The following is a 17,720-nucleotide window of genomic DNA, read 5'->3' as shown; positions in this document are numbered from 1 at the left end:
GAAGTCATTGCCGTTGAACGAATCAGACCGGGGCAACACCCCGGACACGTCATCAAACTCCAGATCTGGCACCCCACCATGACTAAGATGCCGAAGGAGGAAACCATACCTGCCATCCACGAACCACGAAGCCAGCACACGTTCCGTCTTTCAGATGTTGTCGATGCAGACCACAATCTGCATCTGCTCCTGGACTATCTCCCAAGCTCCGCGCCGACGCTAGAGCAAACACCGTCACAACGGGGAGCCCGATGACACAGGTCCACCACGAGGATGCCGCCGCTGCCACGCCATCCTTACTTGAATAGACTGGTTTCCAAATCCATCCCCAACCATAGGACCGATGTCCTCGTCGAGGAAGGATCCGAAGAATCTTTATTCAGCGTCATCATCGTCGTCGCCGAAACCAAAACGATGAACAATCTAAAAACCTAGACTACAAGGGAGTAAAAATGATCCACGCACGTGGATCCGGTGACACCCCCTCCCCCCTCCCCCCCCCCCCACCGACGACCGAAGTCGTTGATTTTAAATTTTATTACTAAACTTTAACATTATACAGCCCAACATAACACATTGGAACAATAGTTTTGAAAGCAGGAATCGAAGATGAACCTCATAATCCAACATCATAAAACAAGTTGCAACTATTACATGCATTAGTTAAACTAGTACTTGAGACATAGATACAGAACCATCATATCTAATCGAAGTGGTGAGGTTATATATATGCCAAGTTTGGTAACAATGTTTTTCTTTGCATGGTATATGTGTCTCATTCATATAATAAAGAATAAAGTACAAGTCACGTAAAGACCGACATGACAAAATTGAAAAGATGACAAAACATCTCTGAGCTTGACATAAACGCCCGTCACTTGCCTCAGGCACCACCACAGCAGCCACCGAAGAAAATAATGACGGATCACCTCCTCACCCGAGCTCGACGCGGCTCCATCGCTGATATGCAGCTTTGCGGACCTCCAAGGTGGCTCACTAAAAGTGAAGTCATTGCCGTTGAACGAATCAGACCGGGGCAACACCCCGGACACGTCATCAAACTCCAGATCTGGCACCCCACCATGACTAAGATGCCGAAGGAGGAAACCATACCTGCCATCCACGAACCACGAAGCCAGCACACGTTCCGTCTTTCAGATGTTGTCGATGCAGACCACAATCTGCATCTGCTCCTGGACTATCTCCCAAGCTCCGCGCCGACGCTAGAGCAAACACCGTCACAACGGGGAGCCCGATGACACAGGTCCACCACGAGGATGCCGCCGCTGCCACGCCATCCTTACTTGAATAGACTGGTTTCCAAATCCATCCCCAACCATAGGACCGATGTCCTCGTCGAGGAAGGATCCGAAGAATCTTTATTCAGCGTCATCATCGTCGTCGCCGAAACCAAAACGATGAACAATCTAAAAACCTAGACTACAAGGGAGTAAAAATGATCCACGCACGTGGATCCGGTGACACCCCCTCCCCCCTCCCCCCCCCCCACCGACGACCGAAGTCGTTGATTTTAAATTTTATTACTAAACTTTAACATTATACAGCCCAACATAACACATTGGAACAATAGTTTTGAAAGCAGGAATCGAAGATGAACCTCATAATCCAACATCATAAAACAAGTTGCAACTATTACATGCATTAGTTAAACTAGTACTTGAGACATAGATACAGAACCATCATATCTAATCGAAGTGGTGAGGTTATATATATGCCAAGTTTGGTAACAATGTTTTTCTTTGCATGGTATATGTGTCTCATTCATATAATAAAGAATAAAGTACAAGTCACGTAAAGACCGACATGACAAAATTGAAAAGATGACAAAACATCTCTGAGCTTGACATAAACGCCCGTCACTTGCCTCAGGCACCACCACAGCAGCCACCGAAGAAAATAATGACGGATCACCTCCTCACCCGAGCTCGACGCGGCTCCATCGCTGATATGCAGCTTTGCGGACCTCCAAGGTGGCTCACTAAAAGTGAAGTCATTGCCGTTGAACGAATCAGACCGGGGCAACACCCCGGACACGTCATCAAACTCCAGATCTGGCACCCCACCATGACTAAGACGCCGAAGGAGGAAACCATACCTGCCATCCACGAACCACGAAGCCAGCACACGCTCCGTCTTTTAGATGTTGTCGATGCAGACCACAATCTGCATCTGCTCCTGGACTACCTCCCAAGCTCCGCACCGACGCTAGAGCAAACACCGTCACAACGGGGAGCCCGATGACACAGGTCCACCACGAGGATGCCGCCGCTGCCACGCCATCCTTACTTGAATAGACTGGTTTCCAAATCCATCCCCAACCATAGGACCGATGTCCTCGTCGAGAAAGGATCCGAAGAATCTTTATTCAGCGCCATCATCGTCGTCGCCGAAACCAAAACGATGAACAATCTAAAAACCTAGACTACAAGGGAGTAAAAATGATCCACGCACGTGGATCCGGTGACACCCCCTCCCCCCCCCCCCCCCCCCCCCCCCACGACCGAAGTCGTTGATTTTAAATTTACTAAACTTTAACATTATACAGCCCAACATAACACATTGGAACAATAGTTTTGAAAGCAGGAATCGAAGATGAACCTCATAATCCAACATCATAAAACAAGTTGCAACTATTACATGCATTAGTTAAACTAGTACTTGAGACATAGATACAGAACCATCATATCTAATCGTGTTGGATGGATAAAAGTGTCCGGGCCGTCTAATCTGGACATTTGCGAACGATTAGGTGTTCCGCGTTGAAGTTGCCCTTATTTTGCGAGCTAGCGTCGAGGCTGATCACGCTTTACAGAAAGAGAAAGGCAGTCACCTGCCGTCTAAGAAATTGCGTAGAAAAATGGCGATCATGCTCATCGGATGGCACCACGGTTACGTTTCCAGGCGAACGTCTTCCTTTTTCTTGGGCATATACCTTTTGGCGCCGTCAAGTCACTGTCAAAGAATGTGACTAAAAAAAAGAGCATAAAGTGCAGCACCAAAGACTTTCGACGAGTAATTTGCAAAAAAGAAAAGGACTCTAGACGAGTCGTCTTGGATACAGAACAACATATGGTCAGGCTTCTGATGTCACTAGCACATATCAGCATGTACGTGATATATTTTCGAAGACGAACTATTCTCGTACATGGCGATTCTTCTTCTTCTTCTTCTTCTTCTTCTTCTTCTTCTTCTTTTGAGTAAGATTCTTCTTCTTTCAGTTTACGCAATTTGCATACTCTCGAAAAGAAAAGTTATGTGTATGATTTGTTGATTTGCTGGTCACTTGTGATAATCTTCACTGTGCAAAGTCCTTGCGACGCCCGTTCGTACGCACGCACGCTTTTCAAACGCTTGAAACCTGAACACGCAGACGATAACAGCTCAGCATCCATGCACACACGCTTAAGCCCGTGCGTAGAAGCTGACGTCGTCGCTCCAATCTTCAGCCGAGTCGCCTGCTGCAATCAGCACGTGTTCTTCCCAGCCAAGAACTAGTACAGTACGAGCACATGCTGTCTCCTCCAATTAATCAACAAACTAAATTAGCACGCCACCATTCCAACAACCGTGATGACGACGACGCGTCGGCGCACGATGGTGTCCCGAATTAGAAAGCGGCGGCGACAGGGAAGGCACACCCGATGCCGCGCCGTACGTATGCCCCGGGACACTGAACCTGCGCGCGGGCAAGCTGTCGGACGGCCGGCGGCGACAGATCGGGGACGGGAAAGGCGACCGCCGACTGCACGCACTTGGTCAGGTGCGTCGCCCCCTTCCCTCAACCAACAAACACGTCCTAATTGGGAGGGACGGGCCGCAGTAATGCGCCGCTAATACGACCTGGGATTCATGCTCCCCACACGCGTCCGTCCACTGGCTCCTCCACATACGCCGCACCTGCTGCCCCCCACTGCACGAGACGCCGAGATCTCCACGTCGCCGGCCCCGGGCGCACGCGATCTCCGACCCGATCTCGCCGTACGGAGCCACGACCCGGCGTGTGCTTGCATGGGAACGGAGATGCGACTATACGAGGTTGGGCGTGGCTGGAGCCCGAGTCCAGTCAAAACATGCAGCTTAGCCATCACGTTGTTCAACGAACCTGCCCCGAAGCAAGCAGCCGCCCCACTTTGATCCTGCTCCTACTCCTACTACTAATAAAGCCGTTGAACCACCACCAGCTCGATCCCCCCTTCTATTGCGTGCAGCCTCCTTCCTCTTCCAGAAGCACAATCCATCGCAGCCTCCCCCCTCCTCCGCTGAAGCCTCATACCTCCCCCGACGAGCTCGTCCGACTGGCCGGCCGGAGAGTCTCTCGTGGTCCGTCAGTTGCCTTCGCGGTACGATCCCTGCGCCTACAAGGATGGAGAGGAGAGCGGCGAGGGGCACCTCTGATCACCGTCGGCGAATGCAGATGCCGCCGGCGCAGGTGGAGCAGAAGCCGCAGCGCCGCGGGGGGCCGAAGAGCTGCCAGAGAACGCCGCCGCCGCCGGGCTGCTTCACCATCCAGCTGCTCATGGTGTTCCTCTGGGTGGCCGCGTCGCTCGCCTTCCTGCCGCTCGTGCTGCCGCCGCTGCCCCCGCCGCCGCTCTCGCTGCTGCTCGTGCCCGTTTGCCTGCTCGCCGTCCTCGCCGCGCTCGCCTTCGTCCCGCTGGACGCCCACAACAACGTCGTCGGCGGCGGCTCGTCTTGTTTGTAGAGAGGCTGCATTTTTTCTTTCTTTTCCGTGTCGGTCAGAGCTAGCTGTTTCAGATCTAGCCTGTAGTACAAACTGTGAACCTTTTTTTTCTAGATTAGATTAGAAATTAGGATTGATTAACAGAGGACTACTTTTTGGCTTTGTAATCACTTGAATTCCGGCAATGTCAATTGAGATCTCACGGTATTTATGCTTATCAAGTGGAATCCATAAATCATTTGTTGAATAAAGAAAGAAAATACTCCGCGTGTCCCATAATAAAAGCCCATTTTGCAAGCTATGTTAGACTGCAAACCGAACACCGCATCCGTTGACAGACAGGGACCGGTTTGCGGGCACGGATGTGGGAGCCGGCCATCCAAGACTAGCCGAATACATCAGCCACCAATTCTTTTTAAGAAGTCCACATACATCCGCATGTTCAAAATAGCCGTAGGTTTAAATATGTTGTCTTCGTTCATAATGTCCATGTTTAGTGCTAGTTCCTACTGCTGATGTGTAGTGTGCTCCACTCTTACTGATGCTTACGCTTGTAGGAAATGAGCATGCAAAAGTTTAGTCAGGCCCTTGCTATGCCCCAAAGCCAGTTCGTGGCCTCCAATGCCGAGGACTCCCAGCCTCCCATCGACAACCAGATGCCTCTTGATTTGGATGTTTTCGAAGTGTCACCTATGGTTCCACCATTCATGGCTACATCATTTGTGCAAGCTCAACCAATGCTACAACTCAAAAGGCAGCCACCAAGGAAAAGAAAGAGGGCAAGGGGAACTCAATGAAATAGCAACCGTTTCTGTCGACATTCGTGCTTAAAAAGATGTGTAATATCAACCAGTGGGGTGAGGACTGACAAGGGCTTCAAGGAGGTTGAAAGTACATGTAGTCTCCATGTGTGGTTTTGGTAATTAAATAACAATCCTATAGGACTAATGTTTGCATTGAGATGTACATTTGAAGGTTAGTCCCATTGAAAAATGATTGAAGAATAATGAAAGACAACTCCTTTGAAGCAACAATTACATCGAGATGATCAAAATGGAGTTCATTGGAGTATCTTAAGGGTTGCCATGCTTAGAGCTATGGTTTGAGCCATAATGGATCAAGATCTTAAAAGGATGATTTGTATGATGAATTCTAGGAGTGGCTCAATGATATGATCATAATGGACTCATGTGTTGAGTCATGATTGAGCAAGCTATTCAAGTGAAGAATTCAATATACCCTTCATGAAGTCAAGATTAAACATGGAGTAGAGATATCGGTTGACCAAGATGAAGCTCAGAGATCGAACTCTAAATCGTCAACACACGAGTGCAAATGATGCACCACATAGGATCTTGTGGTATGTTTTTTAGGGTTAGGTGATTCTCATGGGCTCGCAGAGAGAGAGAGAGAGAGAGAGAGAGAGAGAGAGAGATCAAGTGTCCATGAGAGGATGACATCAAGTGTTGATGATCATGGTTGACAAGGGCAAGTTCAAGATAGCTATCCTGAAGGATTGCATGCTTGAAGCTTGTGGATGATCACATGATGAATGTATGAAGATGAATACAATGCAATGCTCCCCGCATGGCTTATGGGGGAGCTATTTGAAGCCTTCACCAAGTGTCATGATCAAGATTATCATTCTGACTTGAGTCAAGCATAAACGTCAACATCAAGCTCAATTGGAATGCTTTAGTCAAAGATATTAGTTCCTTTGGCTTTAGTTGTGAGGATCGATGACCATCGAAAAGGACATATGCTCAAGAATGAGTTTCCGGAAGCTATCTAGTATAGTTTTTTTATGATTCTTGAGTTATATGGATCCCGCACTATTAAGAGGGGATCAAAGGGGTTAGTGATAGATTTGCTCAAGTCAACATCTTCTATTTCTACTTCCTCACATCATATTCCAACATAGGCATATTTCACTCCTATCCAATACAAATACAAAATGCCTATACATCCACCAAAGAAAAATCAAAGCAAAGTAGGTTACCCAAATACATGATAAAACCTTTGCATAATTTGCATCCTCCATTTTTGTTGATCTTGGGTGGTTCTCCATGTGAGGACCTGGGTTTTTTTCCATAGATTCAAAACGAGCCCAAGATCATCAAAATCGAAGTCCGGATGTGAAAGTTATGCATGTTTTAGTTTTGGGGTTTCTACAGTTTTTGGGTTAGCCTGATATCCGGGACTTGGCCCGGAAATCCGACCGTAGATGTCCAGAAACCTTACCGAAATGTTGTTTGTGTATGCCAGATGTCCGGCACTTGGCCAGATGTCTGGGGCCCCAAGTTTGGCCAGATGTCCGGGCCCCGTAACCTGTTTTTCCGCGTACCTGTGTGCACACTTCACAACGCCGAATGTTCAGCCCCAGGCCCGGATGTCCGTCCTGGCACAACCACTTACACTCCAACGGCCATATTTGCACTACCACTATATATATCCCTCTACCCATCCGGTAGAGGGTTGACCACTTCATCCCAAATCGCCCCAAGAACACAAGTGGCCCCCTCTCACTTCTCCTACACCAAATCTTAGATCTTGGAGAGATTCGAGAGAGTTCTTGAGAGTTTTTCCAATCAAGTGATAGATCCACTCCCTCTCCCTCTCCCGACCAAAGGAATTAGTGATTTGAGCAAGTCTTGAGCATTTCCCCTTTGTTCTTATTACTCTTGGAGGTTGGAGACTCCTAGGCGGTAAGAGTGCTCTGGTGAACAATCAACTTGTGATTTGTCCCCCATAAAGTTTGTGAAGGTTTGGAGGCCGTCTAAAGGTCTATCACTAGTGGTTGAGAATCGCCTTTGTCGTGATATCTCAAGGAGAATAGGGTGAGCCTTCGTGGCGTTGGTGTGCCTTCGTGGTAACATCCACCTCTCTAACGGTGACTAGTTTCCCTCCAAGGAAGTGAACATCGGGATACATCCTCATCTTCGTGACTTTGGTTATCCCTAACCCTAACTCCTTACTTGTGGTTTACTTTGTTCACTTGACCGTGCATTCACTATATCTTATTGTCCTCATTATATTGCGTTGGCCATTCCCTTGAAGAGATTATTTAGGCCTACACTTTATATTCGCAATTCATACTTTCTACTATTGTTCTACCTTATGCTTAGTGTGAATTGCTAGCTTGTAACATTCATTTCCATATCTCATGACATAACTTGTGTAAGCTTGTAGTGCTTACTTGAGTTTGCTTGTATCATTCAATTCCATATATTGTGATACGATTTGTGTAAGCTTGTATTGCTTACTTGTGGTTGTGTGTATTATTCATTTCCATATCTCGTGATATACATTGAGTAAGTTTGTGTGACTGATGACCCACAAGTATAGGGGATCTATCGTAGTCCTTTCGATAAGTAAGAGTGTCGAACCCAACGAGGAGCAGAAGGAAATGATAAGCAGTTTCCAGTAAATTATTCTCTTCAAGCATAGAAATTATCGGTAACAGATAGTTTTGTGATAAGGTAATTTGTAACGGATAACAAGTAATGAAAGTAAATAAGGTGCAGCAAGATGGCCCAATCCTTTTTGTAGCAAAGGACAAGCCTGGACAAACTCTTATATAAAGAAAAATGCTTCTGAGAACACATGGGAATTATCGTCAAACTAGTTTTCATCACGTTCATATGATTCACGTTCGGTACTTTGATAATTTGATATGTGGGTGGATCGGTGCTTGGGTACTGCCCTTCCTTGGACAAGCATCCCACTTATGATTAACCCCTCTTGCAAGCATCCGCAACTACAAAATAAGTATTAAGGTAAACTTAACCATAGCATGAAACATATGGATCCAAATCAGCTCCTTATGAAGCAACGCATAAACTAAGGTTTAAGCTTCTGTCACTCTAGCAACCCATCATCTACTTATTACTTCCCAATGCCTTGCCCTAGGCCCAAACAATGGTGAAGTGTCATGTAGTCGACGTTCACATGACACCACTAGAGGAAAGACAACATACATCTCATCAAGATATCGAACGAATGCCAAATTCACATGACTACTTATAGCAAGACTTCTTCCATGTCCTCAGGAACAAACGTAACTACTCACAAATCATATTCATGTTCATAATCAGAGGGGTATTAATATGCATAAAGGATCTGAACATTTGATCTTCCACCAAATAAACCAAATAGCATCAACTACAAGGAGTAATCAACACTACTAGCAATCCACAGGTACCAATCTGAGGTTTTGGGACAAAGATTGGATACAAGAGATGAACTAGGGTTTGAGAGGAGATGGTGTTGATGAAGATGTTGATGGAGATTGACCCCCTCCCGATGAGAGGATCGATGGTGGTGATGGTGGTGATGATTTCCGGATGGATGTTTTCCCAGCAGAACAGCTCCGCCGGAGCCCTAGATTGGTTCCGCCAAGGTTCCGCCTCGTGGCGGTGGAGTTTCATCCCGTGAGCTTTCTTATGATTTTTTCTAGCGCGAAAGACCTCATATAGCCAAAGATGGGCACCGGAGGCCTGCCAAGGGGCCCACGAGGCAGGGGGCGCGCCAGGGGGGTAGGGCGCGCCCCCACCCTCGTGGATGGTGGGTGGCCCCCCTCTAGTGCTTCTTCCGCCCAATATTTTTTACATATTTTGAAACTGACTTCCGTGGAGTTTCAGGACTATTGGAGTTGTGCAGAATAAGTCTCTAATATTTGCTCCTTTTCCAGCCCAGAATTCCAGCTGACATTCTCCCTTTTCATGTAAACCTTGTAAAATAAGAGATAATAAGCATAAGTATTGTGACATAATGTGTAATAACAGTCCATAATGCAATAAATATCGATATAAAAGCATGATGCAAAATGGACGTATCAGTGACTTACTTGTGGTTACTCATATCCTCGTTGTTCTCATCTTGTTTATCCTAAGTTGTTGGTGCACTTAGTGAGCCTAGTATATTTAGGATTTGTGCTTGAAAAGCATCCGCTTAGTTTATTTCCGCATTAGGATATAGTCAAATCCGCAAAAGATTTTAAAACGCTTATTCACCCCCCTCCAGGCGACATCGTGGTCCTTTCAGAGGTGCATTTGAACGTTGCTGCAAAATAGGTGTTCGAGTTTTGTGGGAAGGAGGTCACCTCAACCCAAGTCTACAACAACCTTAGGAACCGGAGAGCGAGGTGGATCACTATGTCCAAGCTCAGAGACCTGAGCAGCGCTTCATGGGATCAGGAGGACTGCTCGATCATTTTGGGAGCTAGAGCACTACCAGGGCCACACAACGGTTAACTCACGAACCACCACCAGATGCAGTAGATCTTCTCCTTCGGGATGGCAACCGACAAGCATGCCTTGGGCTCCGGTCAGCCGATTGGTTCTACTATCCTGAGTATCCAGTCAGTTAGGAATTAGAGAACATCGTCCTTGATGGTCGTGACAAGGATGCTGACCACGTCTGTGTGCTTGATATTGTTTTTTTCCTTTTCACCGGTTTTTCTTTGTTTGTTTCTCTGTTTTTACTGATTTTTTTCTCTGGTCTTTCTTTTATTTCATTGTTTTCTTTGGTTTTCTTCATTTCTTGCTTTTTTTTTCTTTTCTTTCCTTTTTTTCATTTGTCTTTGGTTTTGTTGTCTCTTTCTGGTTTTCATTTGTTTTCTTTTTGTTTTCTCTCGGGTTTTCACTATTTTTCTATACAGTTTTTTGTATATATGTAATACATTTTTTAATACACATTCAATATTTTTCAAATAGAAGATTAACATTTTCAATACATGGTCAACATTTTTATATACACATTTCACATTTTTCAAATACTAGATTCACATTTTTAATACATGGTCAACAGTTTTTTCTATACACATTTTACATTTTTTTTCGAAATGCTCAAGTGACATTTTTCAAATACCAGGTCTACATCTTTTTAATACATGATCAACATTTCCTCTATACACATTTAACAATTTTTAAATTTTTTTGTGGGGCATTTAACATTTTTTTTCAAATGCATGAGTAACATTTTTTAAATATCAGTTCTACATTATTTTAAAGTTTGGTCAAAAAAATTCTATACACATTTGACATTTTTTCAAATGCTTGGTTAACATTTTTCAAATATATGTTAACATTTTTTAATACATGGTCACATTTTGCCTATAACAATTTAACAATTTTCAAATACTTGTTAAACATTTTTTTGAAATGCTTGGATTTAACTTTTTGAAAGTACATGATCAACTTTTTTCACACACACCGTATATATTTTTTGTACACATGACAAACATTTTCTTTATACACATTTAACATTTTGTAAGTACTTGGTTAATTTTAAAAATATAATGTTTTTACAGTATATTTATTTAGAATATTTGAAAGTACAAAAAAGTAGAAAAAAGGGGAACCAAAAAACATGAAAAATATAAAAGTAAACGAGGCTGTGGTCCCCCCACGCCTGGGCCGGCCCATCTAGCGCCTCGAACTCACGAGAAGTGGGATTCGAACTCCGAACGCCAACGTGTGAATGCCCACACACTCCTGGTTTGTTGATTACTAGTGAGGTAAATACACTAGAAGTCAAAGAACTTGCACGTAATATTCAGTTTAGTGTATAAATTTGTAAAATACGTATTTCTGATTATCTAACTTGTTCTTTTGTTCATATACGGTGCTTTCTACGGTATCCAGTCGTATCCCTATGCATGCCACATGGAGGGGCCCACTGTCAGTGGCTGTGATGGTGGTAATTCGCATGCATTTTTTTAGATAGCACCCTATTTGAGACTCCTAAGATATATCAAAGAGTAAAAGTACACATTCTGAACTATGTTTTCTCTTATCTAGATTATTAATTTAAAATTATTTGAATTCAGACAAAATTTTCGTTGATTTGTCCGAATTTTTTCATTACTAAAACCAAAGTTACTTGGACTACTATTATGAAAAAGTTCAGACCTCGGGCTCGAGGATGTACATTCATTCTAAACTATATTTTCTTTTATCTAGATTTTAATTTAATTTTTTTCGAATTCAAACAAAAAAATATTTGATTTGTCCAGAATAATTTATGTACATCCATTCTGCACTGTACGTACTTTTATCTAGATTTTTAAATTTACATTTATTCGAATTCAAACATAAATTGAGTTTATTTGTCCGAAAACATACGTACATTCATTGTGCACTATATTTCCTTTTATATAAATATTTAAATTTAGAATTATTCAAATTCAAACAAATTTTTTGTTGATTTGTCCAAAAGAATTTACGTATATTCATTCTACATTTTATTTCCTTTATCCAGATTTTATAATTTTAAAAAATCAAATTCAACCAAAATTTTCGTTGGTTTGTCCAAAAGAATTTGCATTCATTCATTCTGCACTATTTTTTGCGGGAATATATATTTAAAGTTAGGTACTATGTGCAAAAAAAGATCTATCTTTGCGTAAAAAAATTAAACATAGCTCACTGCCATTGGAATACATAAATTTTATACTATACAATACATAACACTTTTATCATTTTTATCTCTATTTATCACTAATAAACTAAAATCAAATCTATCTTACATAGAAAAAACAATATACAAGATAAAATTTGTTTGTGTTACTAAGTGTCGGTGTGGCCTGATGGTTGGCACTTGTACACGACGCCATAGTATCAAACTGGGGCTTTCCCTTTTCAGCAAACCCTTTTGTCGTTTTAATTTATATTTTTTTATGCAGTACGTGTTAAATAGCTTTAACTGTGCATTTTAGCGTCAACTGTTAGATTTTCTTTTTTGAGGAAGCGTCAACTGTTAGTTGGTCTAGTCGCTCTCTACGCTAGGCGGATCGTGCTAGCTCATCGGTTTGAATCCCATCATGCGCTGCAGCTTCTTTCATTTTATTTAAGGATTGTTTGTGTAAAAATAAATAGAATGTATGGGTTCTTTCTTAAAAAAAAACAGCCTCGGCCACTGATGGTGGCCCTGCCACGTTGGCACTCGTAGGGATACGGTTGGAAGCACCGTATATGCACGAGATGACGAGTTAGATGACCAGAAACACGTATTTTACAAGTTTATGCACTAAACTAAACATTGCGTGCAAGTTCTGTGACTTCTAGTGTATTTACCTCATTACTAGTGGAAACATAGTTGTTTTGACTATTCATTTTGTACAAACATTAAATATATATTTCCTCCATACTAAAATAAGTGTCTCAACTTTAGTATAACTTTATACTAAAGTTAGCAGAAAGTTAAGACTTATTTTTAGGCGGAGGGAGTACTAGTATTATATAGGCACTATAATTATTTGAATAAAGAAAACAAAAATTTGAAAAAACATTCACAAAAACCACGAATTGAAAGAAATCAAAAATTTTAAAAAGGTTTTTACCAATTAAAAATATTCATGAATTATATAATTTCTTTGAATTTGAAAATAAGATCAGGAAAATTTTAAAACTGTTCATTGATTTTTTTTAAAAAATAATCAATTTTTAAAATAGGTTTATAGGATTTTTTAAAAGATTATAAAAATTGAAATAAGTTTATCAAATTTGAAACCAAGGTCTTCAAAATGAGAAAAAGGTTCATCAAATCTGAAAAAGATTCAATTTTTTTCTAAAACAAGTTCATCGATTCTGAACAAAGTTAATCTATTTTAAAAAAAATTCATCAGTTTGAAGAAAAAGTTCACTCATTTAGAGAAAACAAAAGGACAAAACCGTTAGAAGAAAAAAGAAAAAAGGAAAAGAAAAAATGATTGAAACTGTTCCAAGAAAAAAGGAAAAAAAGAATGAAGAAGAAAAGTACTCCCTTCTTCTCGTAATACAAGAGCGTTTTTGGTACTACACTTGTGTAGAACACGCTCTTATATTATAGAACGGAGGGAGAACACAAAGGTAAGGTGGCTTAGTTGGTTAGCGCAGCATTTTGATAGCTAGGAGGTCGTGGTTCGAATCATGTCCATGCATTTACGAAATCCTATTTGACGCATGCTCCGTCAAAGTGCTGGTGTTACCCACAGGTGAGCGGCCGAATCGACATGATGAGCCGGCCCCGTTTGCTTCCACAACGTACCTATAACTTCATTCGGTTTTGGAAACTTACAGAAGGTTTTCTGTTTCTTTTTTCTTTTTGGTTATCATGTTTCTGTTTTTGTTTCTTTTTATTTTCGTTTTTTTCTTTCATTAATGTTTTAGGTTTTGAAGTTCATTTTATTTTCATAAAAATGATCTTTTTTTAAAGTTCGTCCTTTTAAGGAATAATAAAACGGTTCAGGAAACGAGCAAGATGGGCTGGCCCAAATGTTCGCAGCGGGAAGCGGGGGGTGCGCGCGCGGTTGCTACCTTGCGACCCGCGCGCCAAATATGAATTCCGCAGAGGCGCCCGTCGGTCGACTGCTTGCTCCGCGCCTGCGCCTATGACCCGTGTGACTCGAGCACGCCGGCTGTGTCCACATGGGCCGACGTAGTGACGCACTGCTGTGGTCGAGGATGTCCGAACTCAATGCATGCGCCATGGTTTTGCTGTGCTCGACTTTGTTGCTTGCTGTACACTGTAGTAGTGTTGATTACTCTCGCATGCATAGACCGCTGAACGCATGCTTTGGCTCGATTGATGTTGCATGGCGTGCTCCTGTGACATGTGATCGTACATGGGGAAGTGTAAATCTCAGCATGATGTTAATTTAAATCATCCCTATCCGCATCCCGGATGAAACCCTATCAACTCCACTCCACTCTGCCCCAAGCTCCTTTTCGGTGATATTCGGCCATCTCCAGCGTGGCGTGCAGGGGATCCAACTTCGAGATTTCCTGATCCGTCGACTAAGACCTCGTCCCATACGGGGACGAGGCGGGGATGGTCGTCTGCATGGCTCTGTGCCGCTCCCAAGAGGAGACCGCCTGACCGCGACCAGACTCGATCCGGTGGGAATCCATTGCATCGGCGCAAATGACACATGGATCCCTCGGTGCTGTTGGCTCGAGGCGCGTGACAGTGGCCTCGCCGGACGCGTTGACCACCATCTAACGCCACGACTCTGGGGTGCAACGCAAACCCTTCGATGGCGCTTCGTCCCCGCGGCATCGGGCTCCGAGTCAGTGGCCCACACTAGCATGCCTCATGGCCCGACCATTGCAGACGCACGACGTGCTCGCTACGCAAGGCAGAGGATGCGAGAGGCTGCGACAACCCTTGAGGCCGAGGCCGCGGAGGCAGAGTCGCACGCCACCTTGGACGAGGAAGCCCTCCGTGCCCGCATCGTCGAGAAGCGGCAAAGGAGGACGACGTGTGCCCTGACAAGGGGGCAAAACCGAGAAGTCCATGCCGTGGCCGGACTGCACCCAAAAGAAGAGGAGGAAAGCAGTGAAGGGTCAAATAGCTCCAGCAATGAGAAGATCCGCTTCTACTTCCACTACAAAGACGGCAAGGATAATGAAAAGGGCAAGTGCAGCCGTGGATGAGCTTTCTCTGTTGTTTTAGTATGTAGAACATGTTTGTTAGTCTGACGGCACGTATGATGTAGTGGAGCATGCCAGTTTTTTGTAGTCCAATGGCATGAATGATGAAGTAGCTGGACCTTATGTGTGGGGTCAAGATGTGCTTACGTGAGTTAAAGTTTATGTTGCATGTGATTGTATGGATTTAAGGATTTAATAATAAGGTACTCGACTATGGATGCGGACATTTAGGGGGGTGGATTAGCTACGTCGGATGTAGATGCTCTAAGGTAGTAAGGCAGCCCTCTGTTATGAGGTGTGATACGACGTATTAGTGGTGGAAGGCCAACAAACATCTTAACACATCCCAAAGGACTCGAACATGAAGAGGATTGTTTCATTATCAGCTAATTCTCCGAAACTAGTTAGTGACCTTATTGATCGCACAACCGCTATGTGAAAAGATAATTATATCTCAGCCACATTTCTCCCAATGGACGTAGAAGCTATTATCGGCATTCCTCTATGATTTTGGGCATGGAACTATGATACAAAGGGTACTTTCTCAGTCAGGTCAGCCAATTGTATGATTATATCTACAAAACTTCATCATTAGAAGTATGTTGAGAGCAATGCTGGTGGGTCAAACCTGTAAGTGGAGAAGAATGCATGGACAAATATGGAGAATTAATGTACCTTCAAAGATTAGGGTTTTTCTTTGGAGGTTAGCTCGGCAATCTTTGCCTAGAGCGGATGTTTTGGAGGATCATAATATGGCAACATGAAATTGTTGTGTGCTTTGTGGTGGAACCGATTTATGAAGGCACTCGTTGATTGAATGCTAATGTTGAGGTGTGTTTGGACCCCCTGCACAACAAATTAATGGTGGAATAGATGGTCGCCAACATAGAACTGAGCGCTAAACATTGGCTTTTTGCCATAACCGAGTCATTCCCACATGACGAGCTCACAAAGTTGACGGCTACTCTATGGACGAGCTGGTATCCAAGGAGAAAAGCAATTCATGAGTATATTTTTGAGCACTTGATGATTGGCTTAATCAATTTGTATATATCAGAGTTGAACGGGTTGCCAAGTTCAACAGTTCATGTAAACATCCTTGATATGGACTGGTGTCTAGGATCTTTCCATGAGAGGTGATAAATATGATTTTTGAGGATTTGACCCTCATGACCCGGCTATCAATCGTACATGGAGAACCGTAAATGACTAGTATCCACATCAATCGCTGAACAAACTCCATGATGTTATTGATCAAGCCAACGAACGATCGGCATATCCACGAAAGGATTTTCTTGCAAGCAAATCGAATAACTGAAAGATAATAATAGTAAAAAAATTCTCAAATTACGAATATGGTAGTTGGATTAAAATCTCACAAGACCAAATATTTAAGGTTTTAATAGGATGTCTTGACCATGTCTTGACAATGTCTTGACGGTCGCACTTACCGCTACAAGCGAAGACAGATGAAATTAACATTAGCTTTTTAAAAAAAAGAAGGATTACCCCCGGCCTCTGCATCCGAAAGATGCATGCAGCCATATTATTAAAAAAGTTCATCGAAAACAAAGTCTGGTATCTGAAGTACAACTCACATCAGGAGCACAAAAAAGGATAAAAAAAAGCAAAGCCACAACCGGCTAGATGCAGTGGACATCAAGGACCTATCCTATTATGCGACTGCCATCCAAACCGGATGAATATAGCTCGTGCTACCATCTCTCATTGGTTGCACCCAGTATCCAAATGCCCCCTGGAGCAGTGGCAGAGGACTCCGGTGGGCAAGGTGTGGCATCCACCACACCTTGATTTGGTCCAGTTTTCCTTTTATACCTACGCGTATATACATGCTCTCTCGACTAGCTACACATCCTAGGCTAGGGGTGTTGGGGAACGTAGCAGAAATTCAAAATTTTCTACGCATCACCAAGATCAATCTATGGAGTAATCTAGCAACGAGGGGAAGGAGAGTGCATCTACATACCCTTGTAGATCGCTAAGCGGAAGCGTTCAAGTGAACGGGGTTGATGGAGTCGTACTCGTCGTGATCCAAATCACCGATGATCCTAGTGCCGAACGGACGGCACCTCCATGTTCAACACACGTACAGCCCGGTGACGTCTCCTACGCCTTGATCCAGCAAGGGGAGAAGGAGAGGTTGGGGAAGACTCCATCCAGCAGCAGCACGACGGCGTGGTGGTGGTGGAGGAGCGTGGTACTCCAGCAGGGCTTCGCCAAGCACCGCAAGAGACGAGGAGGGAGAGGGGTAGGGCTGCGCCAAGAAGGAGATTGAATCGTGTCTATGGCAGCCCAAAACCTCAAGTATATATAGGGGAAGGGGAGGGGCTGCGCCCCCACCTAGGTTTCCACCCCTAGGGGTGGCGGCCAGCCCTAGATCCCATCTAGGGGGGGCGGCCAAGGGGGGAGAGAGAGGGGCGCACCACTAGGTGGGCCTTAGGCCCATCTGAGCCTAGGGTTTGCCCCCTTCCACTCTCCCTTGCGCCTTGGGCCTTGGTGGGGGGCGCACCAGCCCACCTGGGGCTGGTCCCCTCCCACACTTGGCCCATGCAGCTCTCCGGGGCTGGTGGCCCCACTTGGTGGACCAC

At 44.0% G+C, this 17,720-nt stretch overlaps 1 protein-coding gene across 1 annotated transcript; it reads left to right on the top strand.

Moving 5' to 3' along the window:
* Positions 1 to 4,079: 4,079 nt before the first annotated feature.
* On the top strand, positions 4,080 to 4,916 carry LOC125548933 (protein AUXIN-REGULATED GENE INVOLVED IN ORGAN SIZE). Its single transcript, XM_048712448.2, has one exon. It carries the CDS (start codon positions 4,385 to 4,387, stop codon positions 4,718 to 4,720), a length of 336 nt encoding a protein of 111 aa, XP_048568405.1. The 5' UTR covers positions 4,080 to 4,384; the 3' UTR covers positions 4,721 to 4,916.
* The last annotated feature ends 12,804 nt before the right edge of the window (positions 4,917 to 17,720 follow it).

The sequence above is a fragment of the Triticum urartu genome, chromosome 3A (genome assembly GCF_056163025.1).
Source record: "Triticum urartu cultivar PI428250 chromosome 3A, HENAU_Tu73, whole genome shotgun sequence".
In the NCBI taxonomy this organism is placed as follows: Eukaryota; Viridiplantae; Streptophyta; class Magnoliopsida; order Poales; family Poaceae; genus Triticum; species Triticum urartu.
Note: the sequence above shows the minus strand (reverse complement) of the source record. Positions and strands in the feature narration are given on the sequence as shown.